Source organism: Lonchura striata, chromosome Z (genome assembly GCF_050655825.1).
Source record: "Lonchura striata isolate lonStrDom1 chromosome Z, ASM5065582v1, whole genome shotgun sequence".
Taxonomy (NCBI): Eukaryota; Metazoa; Chordata; class Aves; order Passeriformes; family Estrildidae; genus Lonchura; species Lonchura striata.
The window spans coordinates 40563799-40578557 of NC_140740.1; the positions used below are offsets into that span (position 1 = coordinate 40563799).

Consider the following 14759-nt stretch of genomic DNA (forward strand, 5'->3'; position numbering starts at 1 on the left):
GTGCCTTTATCCACAGCTTCACCAGTTTTGTACTGTGTGTTTTTGAGATCAGTTCACCTCCTCCTGCCTCATTTTCTTGCTTTAGTGAATGGAGTTACTGATGTTTATCTATTTTAATGAGTTTTTGGGGATTTGAAATGACTAGTACCTTATAAATGTTTGCTTTTTAAAAACTCTCTATAATTTTAAGTTTCTCAGATTTAAAGGAAATAAGATTTATAAAATTTATGAGTAAGAGCTATTAGACAATATCAGATTTATAATAAAGCCATATGTACAATTTCTGTTTACATAGCTTTGCTTATATCCTCTCTCTGATATTTATTGCCATATTTGAAAATTATGCCTACTTCTGTGATTTTTTTTTACAAGCACATGAGGCAGAAGCTCTGGAGATTATTAAATAGATAGTCTGTCTCTTTCACTATATGAATGTTTACAAAAAGACCCAGGCAAAAATAAGATTCTGTGAGCTATGTGATAATAGGAAATGCCATCAGTCACGGACAAGTCATGCAGGATGATTACATTTAATCTAAGGGTAAAGCCCTGTAAGGAAAGATATATTCTTTATGTCAGGACAGCAGGATCAATTTCACTTTTCTGATAGGCATCTTGTGTGCAATTGATTTTGTTTTAGTCTACAAAATGCTTCTAGACTAAAACCTAACATGCCAAGTGCCAGATTTCAGCCTGAAGCAAATGTTTGCAAGTTTTATAACAGAAACACCACATAACAGCATAAGCAATCATCAGAAACAAGTCACGGGTTGTTGAGGGATTGTGTGAAGTAAAATCTTCTATCCAACTTCATTAGGTAGTAATCCAAACAGATAATCTAAACCAAGAAGGTTTTGTATCTGCTGCACTGACTAGAGGAATGTAGATCTTCTTACTGATCAGCCTTCTGCCACTGAAGCACTGTAACCACCAATGATTGTATCCTCTCTGCTTGCCAGAATAGTGAGAAAATACTTCGCTAATTTTCCAGATGAGAAGGAGGGAGAAGGGCACTCCAAACCCACGGTCTGTGTCAGAGATCATGTTATATGAGTTAACTGCCTTTTCAATACACCATTATTGCTTCTTGCTGCGTTCATATCCTGTGCTGAGTATGAAAGGCATTTTATTATTAATTTTCAAAATGCCTCATGCACTGAGAATCTGTAAAAACTTGGTATGGTATTATCGTATATTCATCTTTAGTGACAACATAGAGACAATACAGGTAAGGAGAGAAATGAGGAAATAGGGAGCACAGTAAGTACGAATTTAGCTCCTTTCCTCACCATGGCTACTCTGAATATGTTCAGCTTAATCCATTCAGATGAGATTTGCTAATGGAAAGTATGAAATAGTAAAGCAGGAAGGAAAATGTAAACTTGCATTAAGAAATTCTTCTTATCCTTGCTTAAATATTTTGTGTGATAGAGGCTGTGCTTCTTATTTTTAAGAATGCGCTTTATGAAATTAAGATTGTGTTCTATCCCTCTGGGTGCTGACTTTGCATTGGTGGCAGAGAGAGGCTGCAGATGTTGGCAAGATTTATAAGATTCGGATAGGCCATGATGGGACAGGCATTGGGGATGGCTGGTTCCTGGAAAGCATCACGCTGAAGCGCCTGGCTACGAAAACAGAGGGGTCTGATAAAAAGAAGAAGAAGAAAAAGAAGTCTGATGAGGAGGAAGAGGAGGAGACCAAGGAGGAAGAAGGAATGGATGTCTATACGTTTGTGGCACACCGCTGGCTGGCTAAGGACGAAGGGGATAAGGAGCTCGTGGTGGAGCTGGTGCCTGACGGAGAATCTGACTTGGAGGGTAAATACCGCAGGGAATGTGTGTGTGTGTGTGTGTGTGTGTGTGTGTCTGTGTGTGTGGAACCAGCCTCTGCATGAAGGATGATAACCACACTTGGCAGGACCATGCATCCCCCACAACCACCCCGTTGCCCCAGTCATGCACTGGATCTGTGGTGGGTCAAGCTAGGGAGGAAGAGGATGGTTGGTAAACTAAGGCAGAGAACACAGGGGACAGCCTGAAATTGGAATATCCTAAAGGACTTCTATGGGATTCATCAAAGGTCATCTGGGGCACTTGGATCAAGAGTCCCAGAAGATGCCACTGTGGCTGAGAGTTTAGCAAGATGTAAATGTTATTATGGCCAAGGAGAGGGGCTGGAGGAAGACAGAGTTGCTCATGTTTTAATATAGATGCCACTAAACTCCAAGCAAACTCTTTCTGTGCTGGCATTTCAGGGGTTACACTTTTTTGTGGTGAGCCACATATTTGATGAAATATGGCCATTTCTGGGGTCCCTCTGACCTGCCTTTGCAATTTTACTTGCAGAAAATACATATGAAGTCCATGTCCTCACTGGGACTGTGTGGGGGGCTGGGACAGATGCTAATGTCTTCCTGAGCATCTATGGCATGGAAAGAGGAGACACGGGTGAGCGCCAGCTGAAAAGGTCAAATAATCTCAACAAGTTTGAGAAAGGACAGGTAATGCATGAACTCCGCTCACTCAAGAGAGACGGAGGCTGGCAGAGTTCTCTTGCTTGACATGCTGGCCATCCAATACAATTTCTTCTCACTTCTCTCAAACGTATTTTATTTCTGAAATATATAAAGCAAAATGCCTCAAAACATTTTCCAGGGGAAATTAATTTGAATAATAACCTGAATACCAATTCTATGTTGGAGCCACTTTCTGTGTCTGCTTTGTGTAAGTGTTCTTGTAATAATGCTTCCTTTCAGGAACATTTAAAACTTACAAACTTTAAATTAATATTGGAGAGTATTTTTGGGGAAGTTCAAGAATGTAGATATTTAGATGCAAAAACTATTCTAAATGTTCTATTCAACCAGCCAGGGAATAAAAGCAATATTACAGAGTGTGCTGTAATTACGTTATAATCCAATCCAATTAAAGATCATCTCTTGTATGTTGAGTATTTGCTATAAAAAGTTTATAAACAATTAACAAAAATCTACTGTTATAGCCAGGAGTTTTTCAAGGAATAATTCTGAAGAACAAAAAAATTATAGAAACAAAAAGCAGCTGTGGAAAACTTACAATCAAAAAAAAAAAAAAAAGCCCTCAGCCCTCAGGTTGTTAAATAAGTTGTTAGGTTGTTAGCTATGATTTATGAGCTTGGCACTGGTGAAATTGCAACCTGCACATGGTTCTTCATTCAGTGGGAAGAGCGCCAAGCTGCAAATGTAATGCTCCTTACTCTTGGGAGTACAAACCCAAAGTCTACCAACATATTAATCGCATTATGTTTAAATTGTTGTGATAACAAAGACCATCCTGTCACACGAACACAGTTAATAAATGATCCTCTTGGTTGTGGTAAATGACAAAAGGAAAAAATTCTGAAATATTTGAAATAAAGCATATGGGCTGTATTTTGAGGCTGTCTTGTGCAGAGCCAGGAGTTGGACCCAGTGATCCTTGTGAATCACTTCCAACTCTGGATATTCTAAGATTCTACACAGACGTGTGCAGGAGAATTTCCATGGAGTCAACAAGTTTTTTGTCTGGTTCCAGATTCAATCTGTGGGAAAATACTAAGCCTGAAAGGAATGATATTTAGCAGAGAGGATTTAAACTTAAGCTAAAACTGGGATGAGGTAAAGAAAGGAGTGAAGAGGGGAGCAGCTCTAGGGCTGTTACTGCCTTGTAGGATCCAAACATGAGTGTTAATGGGAGATCTCAGAGCTCTGTGGTTATTTTTGCACCCACACAAAGAGTACAAAGAGAACTTACAAATAACTATGTTTTAATGGTGAAAAAGGTTACCCTTGGCCATTTACTGCCTTTCCTTCTTTCTTGGAAACACAGCCATTTGCCTTTTGCCTCCTGTGCAGGTAGACGTGTTCACCATCAAAGCCATTGACCTGGGTGAGCTGAAGAAGCTGCGGATCCGCCACGATAACTCTGGTGCTAGCCCCAGCTGGTTCCTGGAGAGGGTAGAGATTATTGACCTCAAAGAGAGCACCACGTGAGGAGCCTGTTGTGCCCTTTTCACGTGGTCAGGAAAGGGGCCATGTTCTCGGGAGCCTGCAGAGCCATGGGGAGGCAGAGAAGTTGCAGGAGGGGATTGTTGCAGCTCCTCACCAGCTTGCAGGGAATGGCCATCCTTTGGGAGCCTTGTGGTCACTGTGCCATGATACAGAGCGTGGGTCCCTCGTGATGTATGGGGGTTGCTGTCCCAGCACCTCTGTAATTTGGGAACCAGCAGTGTTTGGAAGGCAGCCTCAGGTTTTTTCTCTTTCTCCAGGGATGGGTTCATCTCTCCCTCCTGGAGCAGAAGCTGCACTCAAGCATTTCGTTTCCCTCACTTTGGAAGTCTCTGAGCTCATGTTTTATTTGCCCTTTCTACTTAATGCAAAGATCTGGGCCAAAAGCAAATTCTGATCTGAGCAAACTCTCATGATTTCCACAGACAGCTGGATGAGCAAAGAATGGGCTGTTCAAAAACTGAAATACAGGCTTGCCTTTGAGCTGGAACTTGATGGAAATCACATGCTTAAAAGTAGCACAATGCTCTGATGGGTGGGGCCACTCTTAAGGATAAAATGTGTTCAGTCTTCGTAAACAAAATGCCTGAGAGAGTGGAAGTTCTTGAAGTTACTGAGCTCTTTCTGGGAGTGAAATTGAAATGAATCAACCATGTGGGGCTGGCAGCCCACCAACAGTACTTAGCAGTATGTGCTCCCTAACCTATTTCTGAATTTAGCTCCCGCAACACCAGATCTCAAGAATGAAAACAGATGTACTGATCAGCTTTGAGTAATCTTGTTGGTTTTTTTGTTTCTTTTTCTTCAAGTAGCCTCTGATCTGTGCTTGTTTATGTTATTAAAGCCTGTGAAGTCCTGTGCAAGCGCCGGGTGCTGCTGTCATTTTGTAGGTATTACTTTCCATGCCAGCGGTGGTTGGCAGTCGAAGAAGATGATGGTCAGATTGCCAGGGAGCTGGTCCCAGTGGATGAAGCATTTGTAAAGAAAGATTCAGAAAATGATAGCCAGTCTCCTGCAACTTTGGGTCTGGAGCAGAAAGGTATGTATATGCTGGCCTTGAATTTCTTGCAGTGTGGGGTTGGAAAGGAACCAGATTGTTAGTGCTGTTGAGGGCATTAGCAGTCAGCAGTAGCAGTTATTCACTGTGCAGTAATTTTACCCCAAAATGAAATTTTCAGTTGTGAATGAAGTGTCAAGTGTGTGTTAGACTGTGAGAAGTGGACGTTCCTCATTTTTAGTGGATTTAATCATCTTGCACTGAAATGCATATTGGTTGCTAATATATAAGGAATAAATCTCATTCATTTCACACCATGGACAGTAATGGTTAAATGTTCCAACATGAAACTGAGCAGAAAGAAAACACACCCAGAGAAGGAGAAGGGACTTAAATTAGTTTAACTTTCCATCTTGCTGCTTGTGTCTATTGTCCTCCAAAATAATTTTGCCTCACTTGTAAATAAATTTGCATGGTAGCCATGGAGTAGTGACACACTTCCGGGTTACTGGGACCCAGGTGCTGAGTGCCCGACATTTTCAGCGGTTTCTTTTGGAAAGATATGTCTAACTAGGGAGTAAATATTCATTTTTGAAATCTTGAGGTTATAGCAGCTCCGTGAAGACCATGTTAGACTTTTCCATGAGATTTTTTAATGAGTTTACTGCACTTTCTAGATGACAGTGCAGTAGAAACATCCCTTCTGATGTCGTTCTGAAAGGTGTGCTTATGATAATGAACGGTATATGTCAGTGTATACACTTTCTGGTATGTGTTATATGCACGTGTATTATTTGATGCCAATGAAATAAAGGGGTGGGGCGGTATGTGGATTTTTAAAATGAAATGCTGCAGTCAGAGGCAGCTTTCAGAAGGGTTAGAGATTCCCAGGAAGCAAATGGGAAGGTTTGAGCACATTTCTTATCTGTAGATATGCAAGCAATGTGCTGAGTGACTGGAGCAGTGGAAGATTCTGCAACCAGATAACCCAGTTCACCTCAGGAGCTACCAGAGCATAGGATAGGCTTTAGAGATTGCATCATGGCTGTGATCAGTCAAAACAAAACTCAAACCAAGCACACATTTATGCCAGGAAGAGTAGAGTTAACCTCTGGTCAGATGTCACACTCTTAAATTAAGATACTTTATCTGGCAGCTAAATCAACAACATACACAGTGAAAGTGAAAACGGGGGACAAGAAGAATGCTGGGACAGATGCCAACGTTTTCATCATACTCTATGGAAGTAAAGATGATACAGGTATGACTTCAAATGATGGAAAAGGAAAGCAACTCCCTGTTTGACATCTGAAAACACAGGACATGGTTTCTTGTAATTTCCCCAATACCCATTTCTCACTTTTTTTAGTGCGACTTCATGTTCCCGCAGTTGGTGCACACATCATGGTAACTTGGAGCATGGCACCAGCTGCTGTAAATCATTGCCAAGCTTTGCGATGGTGATTTGTACCAGCTGCTGGTCTAAAGGTTTTAATTTCAATTATAGAAACAGCACAGTTGACTGGGACTACATTATTGAGCAGTGAATGCACTGGATGATTTGCTTTCCTCAGCAATGAATCAGCATGCTCCTGAAACCCAGCTCTCCTCTGCCTCTTTGAGTGGCCCAGAAGTATTTAATCAGCTGATGAGCAAATCCTCTTGGAAGCAGCTGAGCTATGTGTGCAGTGGCTGGGACGCCTGTGAGAGTGACAGGGAACTGATGGGTAGCACTGATTTCTTTAGCTGCAAGCATAGCATGACAACATCTTCCCTGTTGCACTGCCAGGGGATCATTCAAGGGAGGAATTCTGTATATTTTGAGTGTTGATACCAACTTGGGCTCAGAGGGAGGGACAAAGCTCAGATCTTGAGATGAAAAGCCAGTTTTTGCATTTTAGCCACTTCCCTCATTCCACTGTTGACATTCCCAGAGGATTTGTTTCACATGCTGAAAAATGTCCTTTTGCATCGCCACAACAGGGATAGTCAGCCTAAAGGCCTCAAAGATTAACAAGAACAAATTTGAGCGTGGGAAGGTAGATGAGTTTACAGTGGAGTCTGTGGACATTGGAGACTTGAAAAAAATCAAGATAGGCCATGACAATAAAGGTAAGATAATCTGCTCTGTAATGCAGTGTTTCTAGTGCATTGGGTGTGTTGCTGTATAAAATAATCTGCCTCCAGTACCTCAAACGTAATTTAGCTTTTGGTGACAGATCCTTGCTGTCACTTTGGCTGCTGCTGCTACTATCTATGCTGCTGGTTGCATTCCCATGTGACATTAGGAGCTCAGTGGTGCCAACTTGCTTTGCATCCTCTCCCTCTGCAAGAGTCCTTATGGTTCTACAGCCACATCTTTAGCGAGATTTCACAGGTACCACCAAACCCTATATTTGTTTTTATTGCATGTGACCCATAGACTTGTTTCACTTCTTCATTGAGTTTTTGGTGGTGTTTTGATCATCAAGTCTTGGCTGATTTTTAGACAGAATTCTGTGTATCTGCTACAAAAAAGGGAGGCAGTGGAGCTATGAATGGATCTCTTCCCCTATGGGTCATTAAGTGAGGAGTTTGTTGATAACTGCTCTGTATTATTACAGAGGCCAATTGAAAATGATGTAGTAATTAGCATTTCCATGTGCACATCTTTAGCCTGACACTTACAGAAATGTGAAGCATTTTACCTCAATCCTGGGGAACTGCATCCAATGCTCTTTACGCCATATATTCTACATTACCTTTGGCAAAAGACAGAAAGATTTTTCTCAGAGGTCTGGCATGAAATGATTCATTTGCTGTTGTCTGCAAAGGCTTTGTGGCTTATTCACTGTTATCTTTCCACCACAGGTAATTCAACTGGCTGGTTTCTGGAATGGGTGGAGATTGATGCCCCATCCGTGGGACAGTGTCTCAAGTTTCCTTGCGGCCGCTGGCTGGATAAATCGGAGGATGATGGAGCTGTTGAGAGAATTATATTCCCTGCAGAACTGCAGACAATAGAGTACATCCCATGTGAGCAGAATGCCATTTCCCCAGGATACACCCATCATTACAGAAGATAAAATCTTACTATCTCATGCAGTTTTATAGGTTTCACCTCTCCCTTGAACTGGCTTTGGGAAATTTAAAAGTAGATCACATGCCAAGTATTCAAATTACTACAAGAAAGTTCCACTGAGTGCTCTAGATTAACATTTACTGCATTTGCCAAATCAGAGAATCATTAGGAGTCATGTGGATGTGGATGATTGTCTTTTTCTTTCTATTTCCCCATCCCCTCCAAGTCCTCTGCTCATTTCAAGCTGTCTTTCTTGTCTCCAGTTTACCTTTGATCTTGCTGCATTCCAATATTGCCATTTCTGGTACCAAAGCAGACACTCCGGACTCACTTCCAAGTCTTAGATTTTCCAGTGCCTTTGGTTTTGCACACTCTTTCTAAAAGACCTCCTCCCGGAGTTTCCAGTGTGGTGTTTTTCTAGAAGTGTTGTACCAGTCTGCCTCTTTTGGTGTCCTCCAATTTTTCCTTACTCTTCACTCCTCTCCAAATGAATGTTTTGGGTAAACATTCCCCCTACTCAGCTCCTTCTGAGTACTAGCTCAAGTCTGTTATGGCAACTCAAAAGTCTTTCATTCTAGAAACTTCTTTTCCTGTTTGCAGAATACTGAGGATCAGATACTAAGGTTTTGTTGAAATAAATGAAATATTTTGCTTACTTTTTAACTCTCTCCCTTCTCATGCTCCCCTTTCTTAAGGATCTTTGACAGTGTGCAGAGTAGGGCCCTGGCACTGTATTTGACTTGTCCCTCTCTGATCTGCTTCATTTCAAGTGGTTGATGAATTTTGCTCACTGTTAGGGCACTGTCAGAACTGCCTTTTCCTTACATTGGGTTAGATGCCACAATGATGAGGGATGAGGTCTGACACCTGGGAGTTGATTTTCTGACAGTTTCCTCCTTGGCCATTCATAAGAAGCGCTAAAAAATTTCACACTGAGGCTGTCTCATCTCCCATCCCCAGTGTGTACACTGAAGGTATCAAAAGCCTTATTGCCTGCAGTTCTTTATTTAGATATCGAAATTTAGAGCTGCCCAAACTCTATTTATTTGCCTCAGTTTCCTTCTTCGCAAGTAGTTGTGAGAATAACCACATGGAAGGCCATCAGCTGTTTTGCCTCCTTTTTTATTCTGAAGACAGAGGTTCATATTGAAGGTCCCTCCCACGTTCAGCTCCCTGTACCCTGCAGTCTGTAAGCTGAAATAATTTCTTCTCTGAGGATTTGCCATTGTCATGTCTTTGTGCTTCACCCATTCTTTGACTAAGGTATTTTTATTTCTCACATCTAACCTTCTGTATCCAAGCTTTGGAGGGCAAAAGAAAGGATTCTCTTTGCTCCCTTCTGCACTTTTGTCAGTCCAATGGAAGGAAAAGTAGATTCACTTTTCCTGAAAGAACTGAAAGGGACCTTAAACCTCATACAGTGCCACCCCCTGCCATGTGCAGGGGCACCTCCCTCTATCCCAGGGTGTCCAAAGCCCCATCCAGCCTGGCCTTGGACACTGCCAGGGATCCAGGGCAGGGACATCCACAGCTGCTCTGGGCACCCTGTGCCAGGGCCTGCCCACCCTCCCAGCCAGCAATTCCTTCCCAATAGCCCATCTGTCCCTGCCCTCTGGCAGTAGACGCCATTCCCTGTGTCCTGTCCCTCCCTGCCTTGTCCCCAGTCCCTCTGCAGCTCTCCTGGAGCCCCTTGAGGCCCTGGCAGGGGCTCTGAGCTCTCCCTGGAGCCTTCTCTTGTGCAGGTGAACAGCCCCAGCTCTGCCAGGCTGGCTCCAGAGCAGAAGGTCTTGGAGCATCTCCATGGTCTCCTCTGGACTGTCTCTAGCAGCTCCATGTCCCCTTTAAGCTGAGGATCCCAGAGTTGAATGCCGTATTCCATGTCTTTCTGTGTCTGAAAAAATAAATTGATTACTAGTTGCAGTGATACCTTTTATAGGACTGAATATAACCCAGAGACTCAACACATGCTTCTGGTCTGTTTTTTCCATGTTATCCCAATCAATATATATTTTGATGCAGATGTTGACTATATCATTTATTAATACTCCTGAATTTTTTAATGATGTAGGAGCTTCTGGCATGCTCTGCCTTTTAGCACATAGTTCATGTTATACTGATTTCTGTCAGCAGTCCACATCCAGCCTTTGGAAATAGTCAGGTCTCTCTGGCAAATGTTTTGCACCAGGCCTGCTGTCAGCTTAGGCTTTTTCACCATTTGAACCCTCCCCACTGTGCTGTTTACGACATTCCACTTTCCTAGCAATTAACCTGTGAGTTCCAGTTTGCCAGAGGTAACTAAACTGGCTTGATTTGTTTTATGATGACTCGTGCCAGAATTGTTTCACTATGAAAACATGTCATCTACAGTCCAATTAAAATCATCCCTGTGGGGATACAGCTTTAAAAGTGCCATATAAATGAAATGGGCATCTGACAGCTGAAAGTTGTGCTGTTGGTGACCTTGTTAGGGTGCTGCTTTGCTGATTCAGTTCTAAGCTGATGTTAATATTCAAGCAACAAGAGCAAGTGCTACAGCCTTCAGCAAGAGAGGATAATTTTTAATTCATAATGCATAGTGTGTGATTTTTGGTATGCAGGATTTTCCCTCCACCTCCCCCCCCCTCCACCTTCTTAGATTCTAGAGAAACTATTCTAGTTTACTTGCAGCACAGCAGAGCAGATTTCACTGGGTTGGGCAGGAAGAATATTGAGTATCTCCAGACCGACTTTCTGTAGAAGAAAACTTCTTTATCTGTGGCCTCCTGAGAGCTGTATTTAGAGAGCCTAAGCTTTTTATGAATTATTAGTCTCTTATATGGGTAATCAGAGTTACTCCAACAGTAATAGAGGTGGTGCTAGGAGCCTTTTTCCTACCCTAACAAGGATGCTGTGTCTGAAACACAGTGCAAGCTGCTATAATGTAATGATCAAAAACTACTGAAGATGTGGCAGAGTAGTAGGGTGAGAATGACAAACAGCTGACAAGATAGTGCATGAGAGAGGGATGGCCAGGAGCATATCATGGCAGTGGCAGAATTGTGATGTTGAAGGCTGTGCTTATGGGTAGTGGGACTGTGGGAAGGTGTCTTCCTGAGGCAGGAGAGGTCTCTGCAGAGCTGTTCAGTGATGCCCAGGTCTTACCTGGTGTTTGATTTCAGAAAGGATTTAAAGGACTTTGGGACAGGATACTGTTTGCCAGATGGCACACCTGACATCACATATGCTCATGACAATGGAGTGTCTGAATTGCCATCATTGTAATTTGGTCATTCAGAGGCTGGATTTGGGTAGTGATTCAGCTAATCACTCCCCAAGAAAATGCCTTCATTCCTTGATAAAGTGTTTCTTTAGACTGTACTGACTTTATTGATTACATCTGGAGATGCACACAGTTGTCTGATGAACAGGCATCTAAACCTATGTTTCTTACTATGTGAGCTGAACATAATCTCACCTTGAAAACAGCATATCTTCAGCAAATCCATAGCAGAGCCAGGAACAGAACCCCTGTTCCCACATTCCTAGGTCAGCCTTATTCTTGAGCAAGTCTGAGTCCTGCTCCAGCAGGACTCAGGACTGAGAAGCCATGAAGGTAGAATAGAACAAAAGGAGGCATCAGATTTTGGGGTCATGGGACATTCTGGAGAAACCACAGGAAAAGAATAGGGGAGTATTTATGGTCTTGAACATTACTGTTCTGCATTCACCATGAGTCTGGGTTGTAATTTAACCTGTTTGCCTCCGTGTTTCAGGGGAGGTGGTACCAAGTGAAAAATGGAACAGAGAAATTACTAAATTCCTTATGATGGATTTTTGTAATCTGTTTAGTGAAGAAATATTAGGACTTTTTTATCAATAAGACTATCTTGAATATTTTTCACTGCCTCCAGTTGTCTTAACTTCATCCATCTTCCTAAATGTTGAAAAATTTGCAAATTCATGTTTTGCTTTAACTCTTGAGCTGTTATTTCAGTAACTTTGGATGGCAAGTATACTGAATGTCATATGATTAACCTAAAAACTCATTACAGCAACACATATCAAGGTCTTTATGAACTTTATAAAGAAAAGGAATTTCCTTATGAAAGGAAATTCCCCTTGGATTCCCATAGGACTGACCAACTTGATGATCTGACTACAAGTGTGTGATTGCTACCCTCTCCTCTTTCACTGTTGAGATTTATAACCCATTTTTTGTTTCACAAATTTTTTTGTTAGTTACATTGCTATGCTGGCTCCTAACTCCTTTTGGCTTATTTCTGTTTTCTGTCATTTCCTAAACCAGTTGTTCCTTACGAGATCACAGTGTACACCAGTGATATTTTTGGAGCTGGTACAGATGCAGATGTCTTCATTGTTCTCTATGGAAGTGATGGGATTTGCACTCAGCAAAAATCCCTGTGCCTCAACAAGAGAGAGCAAAGGATGTATTTTGAAAGGAATTCAGTGAATCAATTCATCGTGGAGGTAAGATTGAAGCATGGGGAGCACTGGGGAGCATGCAATGGTCAGGAATAGACACCCTCAGTCCTCTCTATTCTTGTATTATGAAACCTTCAAATTTATTTAATCAACAGAAGGTGCTTTAATAATGCCTGAGATGAGTCTTGGAAAGGTGTGGGAGGTCACAAAATGAGGAAGGTCATGTCAGCCTCTGCCCTTCCGTCCTCTTCCCCACCTTCATTGGCATCAAGGATTTGTTTCCAGGCTCAGGAAGGGCCAGAGGTCATTTCTAAAATGACAATGAGAGTGGAAATCCTGACCAGGGTTTGCCACCACTGCTCTGCTCCTCACTGCTCTCACCCAGTTCAGTCACTGCTGCTCTGCTCTGGGCTGGAACAGCCTCACTTTGAGTGCTGAGGGGACTTTTGGGTGTCACAGCATAAGGAAAGACATTAAACTATTAGGGAGTATCCAAAGAAAGCCACAAGGATGGTGATGGGCCTTGGGGTGAAGCTGTCTGAGGAGCACTGTGTCTGCTCAGCTGGAGAAGAGGAGAATGAATGGAGACTCCACCACAATTCCAACTTCCTCAGAAGTTGGAATTGTGGTGGAGGGGCAGAAGTTGGAAGAGGAGGGGCAGACACTGATCTCTGCACTCTCATGGGCAGACAGGACTTGAAGAAACAGCATGAAGGGAAGGTTTAGGTGGGATATCAGGGAAAGGTTTTTCCCCCAGAGGGTGCTGGGCACTACCCAGGCTCCCCAGGGAATTAGCATATTCTCAAGGCTGCCAGGACTCCAGGAGCATTTGGACAGCGCTGCCAGGGATGCCCAGGGTGGGATTGTTGGGGTGTCTGTGCAGGGACAGGAGCTGGACTCTGATCCTTGAGGGTCCCTTCCAGCTACAGGGTGTTCCGTGATTTTGTGATTCTCTTGCAGTTTGCAATACTTAGAAGCATAGTGATTTTTCTTCTGTATCCTCAGACAGAGAAACCATTTCTTTGCTGTAGACAATGTGATTTTTGAATACCCATGCTAACTTTTTGAAAGATCTTACAAAGTACTTCCTGAAGTGTTTGCACAACTGTATGCAAACAGTAAACCAGTGCACATCAAATAGTGAGCTCATTTGCATCCAGAGTATTAAGCAATTCCTATTTACAGTATATTCCTATTGCTGAGAACTTTTAAGAGGCAAAAAATATAGGCAGACCTGCTCTGGATTATCCTGTTGATGCTGCTCCCTTCCCTTCCCTTCCCTTCCCTTCCCTTCCCTTCCCTTCCCTTCCCTTCCCTTCCCTTCCCTTCCCTTCCCTTCCCTTCCCTTCCCTTCCCTTCCCTTCCCTTCCCTTCCCTTCCCTTCCCTTCCCTTCCCTTCCCTTCCCTTCCCTTCCCTTCCCTTCCCTTCCCTTCCCTTCCCTTCCCTTCCCTTCCCTTCCCTTCCCTTCCCTTCCCTTCCCTTCCCTTCCCTTCCCTTCCCTTCCCTTCCCTTCTTGGCTACAACACCACCACTGACTTCATAGAGGATCTTACAGCTTCTCTCTGTTTTGAGTCTGTTGTTTTTTGTTTTTTTTTTTTTTTTTTTTGTAATTGAAGAGAAATTTTAAACCAATTCTTAAAATACTTGCATCCCACATTGTTGTTATATGTCATGAATCATAAAATAAATCCCCAGTGTGATTCCTTTAAAACAAAGAATAAGACTTATTTCTGTGGAGTATCCACACAATTTTTCAGAGTAGAGGTTGCATTAATCCACAAATCTTAAACTGAGTGTTCTGGTTAAGTCTTTCTTACATAAGATTTATTTCAATTTTGGTGAAATCTGAAACATCACTACTTTCTTAGATTAAGTGAAAGAAAATGCAGTGTGTTCTGCTGATTTATAACATCATATTAACCTGTCCCCAAATTTCATTCTCACTTCACCAGTTCCTCTTTCTGCAGGAGATGGGAACAAAGCAAAATATATTTTTCTTTCACCTGCTTCTGCAGAGCCATAATTTGGAGTGAAACAGACCCTGAAAACAATCTGGGGGGTTTCAGAAAACACAAACTGGGAATTGTCTGTTCTCTTTGTGGTTTTACCTCCCTCTACCATTTTGTATTTTTCAAAAGAGGCACAAAATATTAGAGATTGCTCCTAGCTGTGCTTCCAAGTGATGATTTGCTGGAGATGCCTAGAGCAGGGTAAAGCCCACTTCTTCTTTAACATGGATCTTGACTGCTCAAGC

At 42.4% G+C, this 14759-nt stretch overlaps 1 protein-coding gene across 1 annotated transcript in view; it reads left to right on the top strand.

The window, feature by feature from the left end:
* LOXHD1 (lipoxygenase homology PLAT domains 1) overlaps positions 1-14759 on the top strand; it is a 177663-nt gene that overhangs the window by 96611 nt on the left and 66293 nt on the right. The window contains exons 19-26 of the mRNA XM_077790176.2: positions 1520-1817; positions 2346-2500; positions 3872-4005; positions 4915-5063; positions 6178-6282; positions 7005-7133; positions 7872-8036; positions 12368-12549. Coding sequence (XP_077646302.1) covers positions 1520-1817; positions 2346-2500; positions 3872-4005; positions 4915-5063; positions 6178-6282; positions 7005-7133; positions 7872-8036; positions 12368-12549 — 1317 coding nt within the window. The remainder of the gene's footprint in view (positions 1-1519; positions 1818-2345; positions 2501-3871; positions 4006-4914; positions 5064-6177; positions 6283-7004; positions 7134-7871; positions 8037-12367; positions 12550-14759) is intronic.